Below are 18,345 nucleotides of genomic sequence, written 5' to 3'. Positions count from 1 at the left end.
AACACAAACCACTTGGCAGTCACCAATTTGTCTTTAATATTTTTGTCATTTGGGAATTATTGTGAAAAAATTTAGTAAGGTCTGATTTAATTAAGCATTTCCTGTTATGCAGTGATAGTGCATTCTTGGATTTCTCACTTGCATAATATTTCCTGTTCTAATTGGCCTTTTGTATTCCATGGAAAAAGCAGTCTAGTTTGAGTTTTCATTGACTGATTGGATTGATTACTTAGAGATGACATGCTGGTAATGTTATTTGTTTCATAGAAATGTAGTGCGAAACACCATTGCCTCAACATCTAATAACGTCTTTCTTTTTTTCAGTTTGCAAGTATACAGTCCATGAACGCTGTGTCTCCAGAGCTCCTGCATCTTGCATCAAAACATATGTGAAGTCTAAAAAGAACACTGATGTAAGTTTGGGGTAGCATTAGCTCTGCCATGTACCTGTTAATTTAGTAACTCTATGTATATCCACATTTTTCTTTTGCAGGTAATGCACCATTTTTGGGTAGAAGGAAACTGTCCAACAAAATGCGATAAGTGTCACAAAACTATCAAGTGTTACCAAGGCTTGACTGGACTTCACTGTGTTTGGTGTCAGATTACAGTGAGTATACTACAGTAAAACCTTTCACACAGGTTTGAGAGATAAAAATCATTGAATGTCTTTCTGTAGCCTCCTAATCTGGAATGTATCATTCAGTTTAGTCATTGGCAGTGACTGGTGTGTGTTTAAGGAATGGTATGCAGAGTATTCTTAGGACTTCTTAATTGTAGCAAGTAATTATGCTTATTTCATGTAATGAAATGCTTACTTCAATATCTCATGAAGCAAATTTGCTTCATGACAATATCCATATGAAAATAATGTGTGCCACTAAAGAGCAGAATTCCCAATCTTCACTGCAGAAAGATTAAGAAAGTTTTCAGTACCAGGAAAAATCAAGGTCACTGTGACACTAGGTCTAACTGGTGATGTACTGACAGGCAAATGAATTTGAGGACATCTGGTAGGATACAGTGATTCCAAGTGTCTGGGAATAATAGCAGAGACAAGTTGATAATATACTAATCTGTGCACCAAGTCAAATATATACAACTTTTGTGCGCTCCTTATTCAGCAGGAACCAGTAACTGGAACTAATGACATTCAGGGAACACTGCCCTTATAAGTGAGATCTTCATGCTAGAAGGAGCAATGCTAGTATTTCTGTTTCTAGCCAGGGCAAGATTTAAATCTAAATGGAGAGAGATTTCAGCCTTCTTCGCGTGTATTTGCTGGTTTTGCTGATATCATTATTATTATTGTTACGGAACAGCAGTTATTTGTTCAGTGCTTTAAATAATAATATGACACTGAGGCATTAGTGGATGTTTGTTTTAAACGTAAAAGTTTGGATGTTTCATGACATATTTTCTTAACACAAGAATACAAAATATGAAACATCATTGAAGAAAACAGATCCAGGATGCTTTCAGTGATAAGCTGTTATGATTACTTAAAAACAATATTTTAGAAGAAAGCAAATATGTAGTCCAGATTGCTGTCAAAATTTGGATAATTTATGTAAAGAGTAAAACAACCAATCCAAATTGTTTTGCATGTAGATAATTAAACTTAGGCAATGGTATATGTGTTTAGCAAGAAAAATAAGGGTGTTCTGCTGTAGATATACAGGTGTTTATACCTGTATAATTTGTCTATATAATTCAAGAAATATATATTATGTAACATATGTTGACTTCTAAAGTCAAAGGAAGTTGCAGATTCCATCTTTCCTCAGTAGAAATTATTTTCCCATCAGTTCATGTGGATCTGGACCAGATTTGTAAAGGTTTTTCACTCCTCGAAGTCGTACGTCAAGATTCAAAGGATTTTCATAAGTTCTGTTACTCACTGAAGAAGTACTGAGGAATTATTTATTCTTGAAATCACTCTAAAGAAACATGCTGAATTCTTTTGAAAATGTCTTGGGTGCTTGTGTGCTTATTTAAATGCCTAAATAACTGTCAGGGTTCCAGTTAAAAATGGGTGCGTGCTTTTTTGACAGCTGAAGTTAAAAATATTGGCACTAAGGTTTACAATTTTTCAGTTTATTTCCATCAGTAATTTAAAGGCCTTTTTTAAAAGCAATTTTTTATTTTCAAATAAATTAGAAATATTTTATTTATTTTTATAGATTCAGATGTGAATTAGACACAAGTAAAGAAGGAATATTTTTAATTACTGCAAATTATACTTCAGACTCCTATTCACTTGCAGTTCTCTTCACTTGATTTATTCTATTGCAATAGCTTCATTTTCTAATAGCAATACCTTTATTACAGAAAAAGTGTTTTGCATTTCTAACACATGTGTGATTTTTGAATGGATATTCTGAGGTTATGTAATTATGATTACATCCTTTATGTGTTTTTCAACTCTTAGTACTGCACATTCACAGCTTATAATGGAAGGGGATGCTCTTTATTATGGAGTTAATTCTGAGCCTCTTTCATGCTTTTTAAATGTATCTATCCTTACACCTTAATAAGGTCACTTCTGATGTCAAATAACTGACTTAAGTCCCAAAATTTAGAGATGTTTTTCACTAAGGAGCCTTGTTATACTGACTTCTCAGCCAAATCCATGATCCCTCTTCCATATCATTTGTAGTTCTCCACCATGGTAATGTAGATTTTTTTTCCCCCTCATCTTCTCTCCAGCAAATACACTTTTTCCTGCTTTGCAGGTTTGTGGGTGAGATAATATTCTACAAGAGATAGGTGTAGGATAAGGGAGTTTTGGGGAAATGTATATGAAACCTGCTAAAATATTTTTTTTGAGATACGTGCATATTATTTTGTTTATTTGTGTCAAAGCGTTATTTTCATTAAAGCTACGTTTCTTCTGCCTTTTGTTATTTGCTATGTGCCAATTCTGTTGTCAGAGATCAGCAGAGACTAATAAGAAGATTAAGCTATTTTTTCCTAGATAAGTTTGCATGCCACTGAGTAGCAAAGCTGCTAATTACCACTGAATGTGTGAAGATACTTTTATTTGATGTAACATGGCCTGGTGTGCATTAATTATGGTACAAGTAGCCTTACCACTGAGGCAGAGAATTAGCATGACAAATGATTTAGATTACAGGGCTACCAAAATGCCCTCACAATAAGGCTTTAATACTCAGAGTAAATCAAAACTCCTTAGACTTTTATTTTCTGTTGCTAAGTAACTGCCTAAAAAGGTAACTTTGCATTATAAATGAATATGGACAAGGCTAATATTAGGTGCTGTTCAGTTCAAAATTCAGAAATGTCATGTCAAAATTAACTGTACCAGATAATTTTATGAAGACCATATTACCAATAAAGTTTATATATATCAGCAGTTGGTACAATATTATTGCAATTTTGATAGAGTTCATATGAGTTAAACCATTTAAGGGAAAATGAGTCAGTCATTGAAAAAATGTGATTTACAGATGCAGGCATTGAACTACAGGTTTTGTAACAGCTTTTGAAACTGTTGAACTAATACTCTATGCTACCTGTTATACTCGATAAATCACTTGTTAGTAAGATTTTTTACCTCACAACTCCTGATATTTATTAGCCTGATTATTTTTCTTTACTGTAAATATACACCTTTTCAAAAATGTCCATCTCTAAAGGGAAATAGATGCTATCCGGATGCCTTAATGCATTTTATTGAATCTATACAGAGATAAAAACACAGAATAATTTAGGTTGGAAAAGACCTTTATGATCATCAAGTCCAGAAAGAGTAAATTTTCATGAAATTTTACAATATTAATTTTATTTTATTCTATCTCTAATGATATGGTGAAGTATACTAGTTAAATGCGAATGCTTTGCATGATCCAAGCACACAACTGGGCCTTTGTACTGTGTGCCTGAATATTTAGAGTAATTTGAATTGAGTTAAATTCTAAATTATGAACAGGAACTCTTGATTGCTAGTGCAAAATATTTCATCATTTATCATTACTTGTTAACGTTTTATGTTCCTGTTGTATGCACATTTGTCCTTTCAGCCTCTGTAATAAAATGGAAGTCAGCCAATGCTCTTCCTGTCAGCAGACCTGAGGATATCCTTTTGATGTTTTCAGAGTAGAGCTATTGTCATTGCTTTCAAGAAAACTGGATGAATTCTAAGCATGAATTACAAAAAGTAGAGTAGTTCCAGTTCCTCAACAGTCAATGGAAGCCTGAAAGCTGATTCAATCAAGACCAAAATTTACTCAGTGAAGTTTAATGTAGGATATTCCTGTGTTCTTCTCTTTTATTTGAATCCGTAGTGGCTATCAGCTTCAGGAGGAAAGCAGAGTTACACCAATATTGCCAAAAGCTGCCTTGAATTACTCACTAGTAGTAGAACAGAAGCTCCTGGCTCAATGCAAGAAGCTCTCTCCTGAAATGAAACTTTTGGTCACCAGTAACAGTATGCTGCTGTTAATGTATTGCTGTGCCATGTTCTTATTTTGTGTGCTGATCCACACATGTGATTTCCAAACTGAAAAATACTTTAATCCATTGTTCTTCACTTTAATACAAATATGTTAGTTTTGTCCATCCTAGGGAGCTTTCTACTGCAGTATGTTTTGTTTTCCTTCCAGAGCTTCAGTAATAATTAGGTTAATGAAACTCATCCCCTCTAAGATGCCCATTTTCTGATGCTAATAAAAAATTGTCTAAGTTGAGTATTCATTTTCTGTCTTCATATAGTTACATAACAAGTGTGCTTCACATCTGAAACCTGAATGTGACTGTGGACCTTTGAAGGACCATATTTTGCCACCCACATCAATCTGCCCAGTAGTGTTGGTGAGTTGTTGTATGTTAATTTCAGATGTAATCCTCTCTCAAATGCAACGTTAAAATGGTGCTGGGACTGGCTGCCAGATATTTAAGTTCACAGGACTGTGTGAACCTTAAACACAATGTGAAATCCTGGCTGATGGGTTTATAGGCACAAGTGTGTTTTACCCTCTACATATTGCATTTCCCTTCATGTGAGAATGAACCTTCTGTAGGGCATATTATAACTGAAGCTGACTCAGGTTTTATCACTTATTCAGACTGTACTTACCAGAAACTGTATAGGCAGAACACTTCTACATTTTACATCTTTTATAGATCCAACTTCCCAGAATAATGAAGTTATTCTTATGGGCAGTTTTTGCTTGGGATGCATATTGTATATCTGCAGTGCTGAGGTCTCTGATCTAAGCCGGAGGTTACCTAGAATGATGGCACTGGTCTTGCAGTAAGCTATGCATCAACATTATAGTATATTTTATTCTGCAGTCGTGGACAGTAAATTTCTCTGTCCACAAAAACAATAACTCAATTCAATGAAAATAAAAATGCATGCTGTGTGTAGGTTGTATAGAAAAGAGCTGACCATTTTATCATTAAAAAAAAGAGCTTGAGAATTAACTTATGTTTTCACATATTAAATTGGATATTTTATGCTGATGAAAGTCATAGCGTCATCATATTCATAAGAGAACAGATGAGTGGTCCTCTTTAAATATATTTCTAATAAGTGTAATAAATGCTTGAACTCAAGAAAGTGTAATTTATTCAAGGGAGGCAAAAAAGAAAATACACATCCTAATCTTAAACCAGTTGCTGATCATTAGGAATAACATTTGTGTCTATTGTAAATTACTTGTTTTCTAATTAATCCTTTTGGCTGTTTTGTTTATAAATCTGTTAAGGTAAAGATGTTAGACTTTGACCCTCTACCTGTGTAAAGTGGAATTATTCCGTTGCTCTCAATGAAACAATCCAGTGGAAACCTGCCTTTAATATTTATGAAATATTTAAAATAATTTTTTAAATCACAAAAGTGTCTTTTTAGTTTGTCTCTATGGCATTTTTGTATTATCTGGACAAGTTCTGATTGATAGTTATAAAATATTATTTTAAGTTTGTTGGATGATTATATTTTATATTACCTTATTTGATTTTCAGGATTTGAGGTCATAGTTTAAAAGTTTGCATCTGGAAATTATGATTCTGTTATTGGACTATTGTTTTCAAATTAATATTATTTATCATTTGCCCTTCATATTAACAGAATGAATCTTCAGCATGAAATTTTATCTTCAGTTATATTGGCATAACTACATTTTCTTTTCAGGAGAGGAAGAGGAATAGAGGAATTAAGATTTTCATTCTACAATTGGAGTTTAGTGAAGTTGTTTAGAGGATATGTAGAACCACTCTAGAGTCAAATCACTCTTCAATAGGTTTGTTTTATCTCCAAATTTTCAAGGCATAAGCAGAAGTAAATATGTTTTCCTGTTTTGGAATCATGTTACTGACAAGTGCAACACAAGACATGTATTTCAGCACAATTTATATATGTTTGGAATATATTTTGCTGTGATTTAAGGGAGACTTTATAATTTTATAGTATATTTTTTCATCTAGTAGTTTCTTTCAAAAATGCATTAAAGTCCTGAGTTCACTTATGTTACAAAATACTACCTCACTGACCTAGCTAATAGCAATTTCTTCTGAAAGTGATTGGTAATAGTGTACGTATGATTTGTGTTTGTAATTTTTTAATTAGTGTCTCCCATTTCCTGTTATGGGGATTCCTTTTGAAAAACATAATACTTCAGTGCATGTGAGACCAGCATTCTCAGTAAGGACAGCAAAACCACTGAATATATTCTTGTGAAAGCCATCTAACCGTGCAAGTGTGTCTGTTAATAAAAATTGTGTGTTCTGACATACAAATCTGACCATGGAAGGGTCCTTCACCCAGGTCACACATTTGATTTCAATGATCAGCTGAGCAGTAATATTCTTGCAATGCTGTGTGTATGTGGAAGGTAAATAAAAACAGATAACCATAATGCTGCCTGTACCAGACATATCCTTGAGTATTTTGAGGTGACAGAGAAGAATGTATTTTCTTCTCCCATAGGATAAAAGGAAAACAGCAAGATGAAAAATCTTGTATATTTGATCTCCTAAAAATGTTGGCCCTCCTTTACACCTCTGGCTTTGGAAGATTTCTGTCAGAAAACTGCAGAAATAATCTCAGAACAAGATGCCTTCTCCTAAGTTTTACTTGAAGGGTACAGGCTAAATCCCTTCTCATCTTTTCTCTTTTGCAGAGGCAGGGGCATTCGTATTTTTTTAACTTTTTTATCCAGCATGTCTCATGTCTCATTTCTTCAGTTCTTGCGAAGTCCAGCCTCAACAATTTCTACACAGTTAAAGGACTTTTTTACACATTGCATTTCACAGCACCATATATTGTACCAGTGCTACCAAAATGATCTCAGCTGAGTGACTCTTAGTGGCTGGAGAGAGAGCCAAAATGCCTTGTCATGTGAAAGTTAGGTGGCTGATCTAAGTTAAATAAAGGTCCTCCCATCTTAAAAACTGCACAAAAATAGAGCTTTCCAAATGTTGTTCTTAAATATGATAAGCTACATTGTCAGCTGAAAAAAACGATGGGGAAACTCAGTAGTTGACACTGTGTACATCATGAAAACATCACATCTGCCTAGATTCAGTGTCTTGTAGAGATTTTTCATATCTCACTGCATCAATTTTAAATGTTTTAGTAAAATGTAGTTTGTCAACTTCTGTCCTTTTTACTTTTCTGTTTACTGTATATAAGGCTTGTTGTAGGGTGAAGTTTTTTATTCAAGTTAAATGAGTTTTGTTATAAACGGTGTGCAGATCTCAAGTGATAGTCTTTTAATAGATGTCAGATATGCTTTAATGTTACTGCCTTTTATTTCAGTAACATTTTAATTAATTCATACTGATTGAATAAATGTACATTGAGACTTGTTTCCTAATGAGGGCACATTTAGAGGAAAGGTTTTGCATCATTCTGATATCCTGTGGGTAATTATATTCTAATTATATGATGGGGGGGAAAAGTCTATAACTCAGTACTGTTATTGTTCATTGGACCCAATTAATTACATGCACATAATGAAAGTTCATGATAAGGTTGACTGGCAGTGAGTTTAAAAATCTTTAACTCAATTGAATCCTAGCCTACCAGGAGTACAGAATTAGATCATAACCAGGTTTAAAACTGGGTATTGGAATGAGATGAGTGAGTAGTGGAGAAAGCAAGATTGGTCTCTGCTTATGAGACAGTTTCCCTCACCCTGTCCTTTTATAAGGCAGAAAGTGAAAAATGCTGGCATATGTTTTCTCTTTATTTCATGCCTGCCTTTACTTTGCCCCATTTACTGATGAACATATAGGATGTTCTAATTTTTATTTATGTCTGTGGAAAAGTAATTAGATTTTCAATTTCCCACCACAATAGATACAGCCCTGGATGGTGACAAACCACCAATAAAAGATTACTATTTAATAAATAAAAATGTGTATTCATTTCATAATGCATGATGATTTTGATTCTCCTGTTGTATATGTGAGTTTTTCAATGAATTTTTTTCACTTAATTTCTAGCATTATTTTTTTTAAATTTTAATTAAAACATTTAATTGTGGAATTAAAATAAAATTAAGGAATAAATTGACAAGCATAAGATACCCTGCTTACAATGTGAGCATTATTATATGACAAATATCACTGTCCCCATAGTAATCAGTTTATTTCAAAGGTGGAGGTTATGGTATAATATTGAATGTAAAGAATGAAAAAAAAAAATAAAACAGGGTTCCTTTCATTGTGTTTTGATATCCAACTTCATTGTTTTGCATTCTGTGAAAAATGGGTCATCACGATAAAAAGTTTGAAACAATTTCCATTTTGTTTCTTTTGTCTTGTGAATGAATTTGACTTTTGTTTGGGTAGTGAAGATGTTATAATGTTTTAGGACAAATTCATCTAAGTGTAAATACAATTCATGTAGATATGGACTATATATACAGACCTAAATTGGTATATAAAAAATGCATAGACTTTTTATACATCATAGTGTGCATCTCTTTATATACACAAATATAAAATAGCCTCATAAGTCAAATTCACTTGACCTCTTATTTTAAAATATAGATGACTGTACAGTTGGAGGGAGAAAACATATATATGATTTCTTTGGTATTTTGTTATACAAAACCATGAATGTTCAGAAATCTTTTTTTTTAAGTTCTATTTAGGCATGAAAAACAATATACACAGCAGATTACACATATTTGAGATAGGAAATGGGCTTTATTTAACTTACTCAATATGCATTATGACCTATAGTTACAAACTTTTGTGTAATTATGGCAGGTATATTGGCATTCTGACAAAAAGTAATACAGAATTAAAATTAAAAATACTGATTAAGAATTTTACTTCAGTATTAGTATTTAGACCACATAGAATAGTTATTGGCTATAATTGCAACATAGTTCAATAGATATTTTTTCCATGTCTGGTAATGTGTTTTACTAATGCTATTTTCCTGTGAGGTATGTAGACGTTATTCATGTAGGAAAGCAGAGTTGTAGAGAGAGAGAGAAAGGGAATTAGCAGTGCCCGGTTGAAGAATGAGCTTTCTTAATCCCCTTTCCAGTTATTAATCCTGAAATGATTCTTCTGTTTTTATAATGGTAGAGATCAGTTTTAGCTCAATTGAATCCAAGCTCAACATGGAGCACAGAAAGTCAGTGCAGTGTGTAAGCATTTTATGAGCAAGTCAATCCTTTGAAGTTGAGTACTAGCCTTATCCTGAGTTTCTGAACAAAGATACTACAAAAAAGTAGCTATTTGAATATATATGCTTGGGGGGGGGGGGAGTTGAATTTAGATCTGGTTGTTGAATATTAAGTAATGACATAGCAACTGAAAGAGATTTAAAAAACAAAACAAACTACTTTTTTGCTTCTCTATTGTGTTTCATATTGCAGCTTCAGTTCTCTGAGAATCTAAATCAGACTTGAAATATAATGGTGTCCTTATCTACGCTAAGAGCTTTTTCATTTCTTTAAAGTCAGAAGGAAATTAATAATTGCCCTGGAGGAAAATGTATCTTCCTAACTAATTAGCTGTTCAACAAACACAGTTCAATGTTGAAATAATAAGATGCTGATAAACTGAAATGGCAGTCATTCAATCATTGTAAGTTATATCTAGTTGCCTCCCCTCAGCTCATCACTACTGTCTGTTTCTAAGTTTATTCCTTATATCCTGTCCCCCCCCGGAGTTTAATATGATTTTATTTTCAGCATTATTTTCCAACACTTTAGTCTTTCTTGGACAGTGTATATAATCAGCTGCTATAGCCCAATCTGGAGTTGCAAATCCAGTTGAAGATCTTGGGCCATATATTTATGTGTGTATTGAATGGGTACAAGATATAAGGCAAATTATCTACAGAAAACTGAACGAACTAAGGCCAACGAGCTAAATGAGAGACTTGATTGTGTTTTGGTGTGTAATTATTTACCTTTTTATTTAGACAAACTGAAAAAGGAGCACAAAGCATACAAGTTACCACATAGTGATTCCTTGTTCAGAAGAAGGAGCAATAAGCAGTTTTAGAAGTAATTCTCAAACACATATTCTCCATTCCAGCCTTGTCTTGTTGCAGGTATTTTGGCTACCAGTATTATGGGTGACAAAATGCTTCCTTCTCAATGGTGTGATGTGATTTTTTCCTGAGCTGCAAATGCTTTTCTTAAGACAGCTCTCAAATTAATTAGAAGCCTTTATAGTATGGGCATGTGCAGCTCACTGGACGGTATTTTTGCTGAAAATTGGTTAATAATCTTGTCCACAAGATGACTTTTAGCTTCTGCCTAGGGATTTAGAGCTGGGTATTGTGATACAGCTCTATGAGCTTTCAAGACAGCATGATGTGGTGTTCTAATATAGGCTCTTTTGATTAGCATGCGCTCAGAGCTGGAAATGTGGAGAATTTATAAAATAAATTATCAAAATGTTTTAGGTCATCTGAATCACCATTACTTGGATATGATATCTAATAGATACTACAGATACTACCCTGTGGTTTTGGCATAGTGGTGATGCGTTTGTTTTTTTTTTAGTTTTCAGGATTTTTGAATCTTAATTTTCTTTGGTCATTGTATAATTATGGACAGAAGTTTCCTGAAATGGGAGTTTTGTAAGTAGGGTCTTGAATGCCATATAGGTTTACAAAATTACAGTCTAGGAGTACCTAATATTATTATGTCCTTAAAGATTCCTGTGTCATTAAACAAAATAACTCTAAGGAATCATGGAACACCCTTCCTTCAAGTTCCTTGTAAAGAAGCCCGAAGCACCAGTTTGATATATTTAAATTTCACCAGTCACATATTTAAATTTCATCTTGCAAACATCTGAGGTATTGCATGTATTCCATCTGATTCTCTATGAAGATTTGGAGATCTAGAATAAGATTTTTTAAACTTTTTAAAGCTATTTTATTTTCTGCATAATAACCTAAAAATATACTTCTCTCATTATACAACTCCATGCCCAAATAGGTTATATGTTTCATTTCAAAATATATATAATAAAAGAAGAAATTATCATACAGAAGTAATCTCAGGTTTTAAGCTGTCTAACTGTGTAATGGTATTGAGCATTTATTAATGAATTTGCAATCCTATGTAATGTACAAGTAAGTTGTTGTTTCATGTTATGAAATACATTGATTGAAATAATCTTGTGTAGGAAATAATCCAGAGAAAATATATTTGCAGTTAGGCAAGGTGAGAAAAAGCAGTTGTTGCTGTATTTGCCCTGGATTCCATGTCAGCAATTAAAATATAAAGAGGCAGCTCTTTAGTAACTATTCATTTGTTTCCACTCTAACAGCTGTAATAGAGTATGGCATTTCTAAATGTAAGTGTTTTGTGTAAAGGAAAAGATTCAACCTCTATATAAGGAAAGAGTATAAGCAACTTCTGAGGAATAATGACTTATAGCTTGTTAATTGTAGCTATACAATTAGAAAAAGGCTTTTTAAACAAGATTCTTTGATATGGATTAGAATTCAAAGACTTTGAAGATGAAATCAAAATAGCCCTCCAGGTATCAAGTATCTCTTCTGCTGTGAAAAGAATGAAGTCCACAGATTTTCTAAGATTGTTAGCTGATGATAAAATGGTCCCACATATACTTTCTAGAGTGTGAATTATGTAATAGGACAGCCAGAACATCAGTCAAGTCCACTTGTGCAAAAGTGTAACAAAGTATCATGCATGTGGTGTTGTTAAGTGTAATTCTGCAAGGTAGCATTCCTTGTGCACACCCTGTCCATGCCCTTTGCCATCCCAGCTGTTTGGTGCTGCAGCCTAACATTCTCTTTTTCCAACAGACGCTTCCCACTTTAGGAGGTTTGCTCCCTGAGGTGCGTAGCAGGAGGCGTCCACGAGCGCTCGAGTACTAACACTTCATGATATTGTACATTCTTTCTGCTATGAAGTGCATTTTGGGGCTGAAAATAAAAATCTAGAGAGGATATTCTGCATTATTATTTGGAAATTCCTGTCTTATTTGTCAATTGTTCTCTGATTTGGAATATGAAATAGATGCAATTAAATAGTTCTTACCTGCCAGTGGTCTCACTGGAGCTGGCCTGAATGGTAGATGCTCCAGCTAATGAATATTGACTTCAAAGTGGGACTTCAAGGGGGAAAGTAAGGCATGAGAAGTGCAAAATGGGTGGAAAGAGTTGTTGTGGTAAGTTCTGTTTTGGAAGGTATATGCTCTGGCACATGCCTTCCAAAAACTTTCATTCGTTAAGCCATCAAAATGTGCAATTGCTGTATTCAGTATCTCTGTCAGCCTCATGCATGTTCACTAAACAAAATGGTTCACCAATACATTGATCATTTTGTATGCTTTATTTAGCAAGATATTAAAAATAGCACAGCTGTTATAGACATATTTCTTAAATTGAAAGACAAATTTTTGCCTTTTATAAAACCATTATTTCAATGCATGTGAAATTTTTCTTAACATTAGAAATTTTAGACTGTTATCTGTTCTTATGTTCTTCTGTTTTTATCTACTTTAGATTGTTTGCTTCTAGACACTCACTGATTACTTAGTAATGTTTTAGTTCCCAAAACAAAGATACTTTAGGTCAGGCACAACTGGTATTTCATATATAAAAGAAGGGGTCTGCACAAGAATATTTAAAAAAAAAGAAGTGGTAAATTTTTTTGTGTTCTATTAACAGATTTATTCATTAGAATTATTATGCAATTCATTGCATTATGTCATACAAACTAAGTCAAATCTTCACTAGTAGCACACATATCTAAAAATTATAGGATATATAACTCTAGGAAATCTAGAATATCTTGTCAGATTCTTTAGAAAGGTTTTACAGAGCACTATTGGTAGACATGGTGACATGTATTGTGGTATCATATAAGATAGGTGATATGAAATACTTTATTTGTACTTTCTTCAAAAATCATCAGTGAAGAAAGCAGAGTTTCAATGTAAATGAGGCCAGGTATCCATCTTTGATCATATTAACACCCTAGGCACCTCTGTATCATGGATATTCTTTTTTCCTTTATGTTACCTGAGATACATGACCTTATCTTGTATTGTCTTTGTGAATCAAGAATTGGTTTTACTTATGGGATTGGAAATATAAACTGGAGAAGGAATGGTAATGCAGCAGTCAGGACTCATGCCAGCTGAGGTTATTTACTGCCATTTGTATCATGCTGCTATTTGTATCACCCCAATATCCAAAAGTTTGCTCTGGGTAATGCTTATTGCATTTTACTTGAGTCATTAGTAACAGTGGGTTTGGGCATGGGTCTCAGCAATGAATATATACTTTTCCTCTAAATAGTAGCATGATATATTCAAGAAGATTTTTAGTGCCACACTTTATAAGTAGGCCTCTTCTGAACATTTTTTCTTTTAACCTCTCTAAATGTGCAAACTCAGTGTGCTGAGTCTGTTACTTTTACTTAATTTTTTCTTTGAATTGTCACAAATGTGTCCTTTAGCTCAAGATTTTCCTGTACCTTTTCAAATTTTCTCTCTGTCTCTGATTTTTGTTAGAAATTACAATTTTTACTAGCTTTTTCTCTCCTTTGGTGACATATGATTTGGTTTTTGAAGATATTGCAGTATTCATGAGTCAGATTTGGCCACTATGTAAAATCCTATTTAAGAGGGTATGCTTTCTTTTTATACGAAGTAGTGACTTTTAAGGATAATTATTCACAAAGTTGTTTAAAACCTCAGAGCAACTTAAGAAATTTGTAATGAAGTGTGAAGCTTCCTTCATATGGAAGTATCTTACTTGCTGTCCTTGGGACTAACCAATCCATTGTACAAAATGTTTTGTGTTAGTTCAAAAATTTTATTTTCTTTGAGTGTCTCATCCTGGTTCTACTTTCTGAAAAAATAATCAAATAAGTGCAGAGCTGGTGATTTCTTAGGCAGTGATACATAGAGTGGTTTTTTTTCTAGGGTTAAGGAGGAGGTGAATAGCTCTAATTGCTTCTACTGGTTTGTCTTAAAGCAGTGATACTGCAGTCTGGTGTCTTGGATCTCATCTTGCATGAGCCAAATTACTCAAAGCGTCCCAGAGCTCTGTTAACTAACCTCTTAGAATCTCACTGCATACAGACAAGGATGTAGATTCCCCTGTTTTTGTTTTGCTTGTTTTTGTGTGTTTTGTTTTTGTGGGTTTTTTTTGTTTTTGTTTTTGTTTTTTTTTCCCAGTGGCATAGGTTTTTCCATTCTTTTATACAAAATATGTGTATAAGACTGTCACAGTTCCCCCAAGCACTTGGCTTCCCCAAAATAACCTAGGACGACCTGGACCACTCTTTGCATCAGATCTGGACTGAGACTCTGTCAGTCTCACTTAAAGAAACTGAAGATGATATAAAAACAGGGTCCACATTTGTGTTAGAAGGCACTGTATTAGCTGGGAGTTAGTCCCTCCCTGACAGAATCTGTGTCAGTGCTCCTTAGCAGTAAAAACTGCTCCTGAAAGAGTTCCATGGATTAATTGCTACCTCGATCCCTAAGGCTTTATGGGAGGTAGCGCAGAGGTGGGTTTGGCCTGGTATGAAATGTAAATGGTAACATTTAATGAACTTGTTACTGGATGGAGTTGCAGGGGGCGCGGCAATGTCCTTCATGCTCCTTTTCTAGTGCAGCAGCTTTGTGCCAGCCCATTCCCACGGCTACTTTAAAGCCTCCTTGTACTTGTGAAGTGTGCAAAGCGGCTGGGGTGCAGTTGGGATTGGAGACACTGATTCTGCTTCATAAATATCTGCTGTCTTAATTTATGGTGCATTTTTTGGACAACCCAAAAGGACATGCTGGGTGCAGTTCATAAATAGAATAAATGAGATACAAAAAATGAGAATACTTTTTTCCATGCAGAGTTATCTGAAATGGCCTGATAACAGTTGAAAATACAATTGCATCAATATAATACTGAGTTTTTTCTCTTTCAAATAACCATCTCACTGTGCTGTGTATCAGCATCGAAAGTTGCCAACAGCTTAGAATCTGATGTAGATTCTGGTTTCCTTGTGATACAAAATATGTTTTGTAAAAAGCTACTCAGCTAATTGATTGTCGTTTATTTAGAATGGGTATATTTTGCCAAAGTGGTAAAGCACTCTGAAGCATCCAACCTTTGCTAGCAGTCAGCATAAAATTTTGAAAAATTACTGATCTCTTATCAATATGCTTATTAAACAATCAGGTATATTGTATGATTGGCTTTCAAGTTTCAGAATGGCACCCTGGTAATGTCAGATTATCTTTTCACATCATTGCATTAATTTGTGTTGTGACTGCACACTTTTCATCCATCTATTGCCTAGTCGTTATGGAATGTCCAGGCACATAGATAGATGTTATGTGAAGTGGCCAGACATTGTGTATTAACTAGATTGAGATCTCATTGAGTCTGACATTACTTGCTAGTCAAAAAAAACCAACTTTGTGGAGGTACAGTCTGAGTTACAGTTGTATAGCATTATATAATGTGTTAAAATGTTCCTATTTCTCTTTTCAAGGAAAGACAATCAACAGTGAAAAAAGAAAAGAGCTGCACCCAGCAAATGAACAAACTGGGAGAACGGAACAAAATGCAAAGAGCAAATTCTGTCACCGTAGATGGACAAGGCCTTCAGGTGTGATTATTGTTATTTTAATATTAAGATAATTTTAGGTATGAAGAGTGAAATATGTTTAAAGTGAAATATGCATTCACTCTTCTAATATTTCATTTTTATATGACTAAAAGTCAATAGGTAAATTCTTCCATTGGTTCAGGAATCCGGTGATACATATCTGCTTTTCATGTGATTGTTAGGATTTCCTAAGACAATAAGGGGGAGGGAAGACTAGCTCTAAAACACTTCTGTCGTGGGGTGAATAGTTTATTTTGGTATCTGCTTACACATCATGCAATGTTGTGTAAATTTACATTATTAATCTAAGTCTGTCCTGATAATTGTTAAGTGTTCTAATTTGGACCTGTTAATTAATGGGCGGAGTAAAATTCAAGGGTGTTATTTATCCAGGTTTTTCTAAGTAGGGTATTTGGCATATCAACATTAACAGTGGTGAGAATCAATTTTCATTACTAGCAATATCTGTAATAAAAATGGAAGTTTTTCTGGTTGAAAGAAAAACTCATGTGTGTGATGAGCTACTGTTTTTTAAGGGTGGTAACTTATAGGCATGCCTGAACTGCTGACTTGTTTCCCTTGAGATATGAGTAGTTTTGAGTGAAATCAATGTCCATGTGCTGCTTTATGTCCTCAGGAGTTAAATTATCATCATGATAACAATGTGATAATCATTTAAAATGCATAGTTATCTGTTCTCTCTATCTTTTGATATGTTGCAGTTGGGCTTCAGTAAAAAGATTCCATTACCATTTATCAATTACTTTATGCCTCATAATTATTTCATCTTGTTGTGTCAGGATAGGGAGGTTTATTGTATTGTTTTGTGTTTTAGGTTAGTCAAACATTCTTGTTATGACAACCCAAAGAAGGGGAAAAAATCCAAACAAAACCTGAAAAACCTAAAACCTATCCAGTTACTTGGATGCTCCATTGATGGTATAGTTGATATTAGAGCAGTCATTATCCTTTGCTTTCAAGAATCTCTTCCTGTACTTATAATTTTCAACAGGCTTCATTGCTGTCCAGATCATCTGTGACAAAACATGAAGCAAAAAATGCTGGTCTTAATTGAAAGAAAGCTCAAGTTCTGTCCAATCAGTCACAGTGTGATGAATAAGTTTGTGCTAAAGAAAACACACAGTATTTTCTAACTTTGCAATTCCAGTGAGACAAAGTATTCTAGAGGAGCATCTTTGGCATCTCCTTTTGGTTGCAGCACTGTGTGTCATTAGGAATTTTGTGTTTTCTCTGAGCATTAGATTACTTATGCTCATAGTTTATTTTCTGCTATTTTTTGTCTCTATTTCCCACTCATGTGATACTGCCAAGGATATAATACTTGGTCTAGTCAAAACAGCAGGTTTTAGCACCATTGGCTCTTCAATACAAAACTTTAAATTATTATATGTTCTGCTTTCAAGTCATAAGATTTGCCCTTTTTTAGTGTGTTCCAAAACTTGTGTTCTCTCTTGTCTTTCCAAGATGAGTCAAAAGCCTTCATTTCATCCTTTCTTTTCCTTATGACTGCTGGAGATTGAGAAAAAGAGAGTGGGGGACAAAGATGATAGCATTATTATTGAATAGATTTGAGGTGTTTTTTGAACAACTGTAATGACACGTTTGTAATGTAGTCCATGACATGGTACCATGGTGATAACATTAGAAATAATTCTGCAGTTATGGCCCTAATTTGCTGATTATATTGTGGTCTTTGTTTTTCACAGATGGATTTAATTGGTTTTGAGTGGCAGGAATCCATCTTAGCATAAAATATTTAATTTTTGATTGGCATTAAAAATGATAACCTCTTGTGAATGTAATTATTGTGAAGCCTGAGTGGACCTTTAGGGCTATCCTACTGAAAGGATGGGATCAATGAGAATGTTAGGGCTTTTTTTCCTCACAGATTGTATAATTTTCCAGCTCTTCTCACAAATATGTAAGATGCTATAAATATAACTGGCAATTAATGTTAGTATTTTGCCCAAAGATGGTCTGGAGAAAACATGCTGTATCTGATCAAAGTATACTACTCTAATTCTCCCATATCTGGCAAGCTACTCTGTTTCTAATACTCTGATTCTGCTGGCATGGTCTCATTTTAACAAAATCTTCAGTGAGCAAGAGTTTTATTTCAGAAAACTTAATCAGTATTAATTATTAATTGCATTTGTTTATGATTAAAGATACAATGTAAAAAAGCAAAGATCTTGATACTACTGCTGTTAGACCTCTATTTTCAATA

At 33.9% G+C, this 18,345-nt stretch overlaps 1 protein-coding gene across 8 annotated transcripts in view; it reads left to right on the top strand.

Annotated features, from left to right (window-relative positions):
* The window catches only part of DGKB (diacylglycerol kinase beta), a 378,030-nt gene that overhangs the window by 147,934 nt on the left and 211,751 nt on the right, over positions 1 to 18,345 (top strand). For 6 of the 8 annotated variants that reach the window (XM_054273525.1, XM_054273526.1, XM_054273527.1 and 3 more), the window contains 5 exons: positions 325 to 413; positions 494 to 610; positions 4,735 to 4,833; positions 12,281 to 12,313; positions 15,981 to 16,097. In XM_054273525.1, the coding sequence (XP_054129500.1) occupies positions 325 to 413; positions 494 to 610; positions 4,735 to 4,833; positions 12,281 to 12,313; positions 15,981 to 16,097 (455 nt within the window). The remainder of the gene's footprint in view (positions 1 to 324; positions 414 to 493; positions 611 to 4,734; positions 4,834 to 12,280; positions 12,314 to 15,980; positions 16,098 to 18,345) is intronic. The other 2 variants (XM_054273533.1, XM_054273532.1) reach the window with 1 other exon arrangement.

This window comes from Melozone crissalis, unplaced genomic scaffold (genome assembly GCF_028551555.1).
Source record: "Melozone crissalis strain CALT ecotype California unplaced genomic scaffold, PUWL_Pcris_2 ptg000016l_1, whole genome shotgun sequence".
In the NCBI taxonomy this organism is placed as follows: Eukaryota; Metazoa; Chordata; class Aves; order Passeriformes; family Passerellidae; genus Melozone; species Melozone crissalis.
Note: the sequence above shows the minus strand (reverse complement) of the source record. Positions and strands in the feature narration are given on the sequence as shown.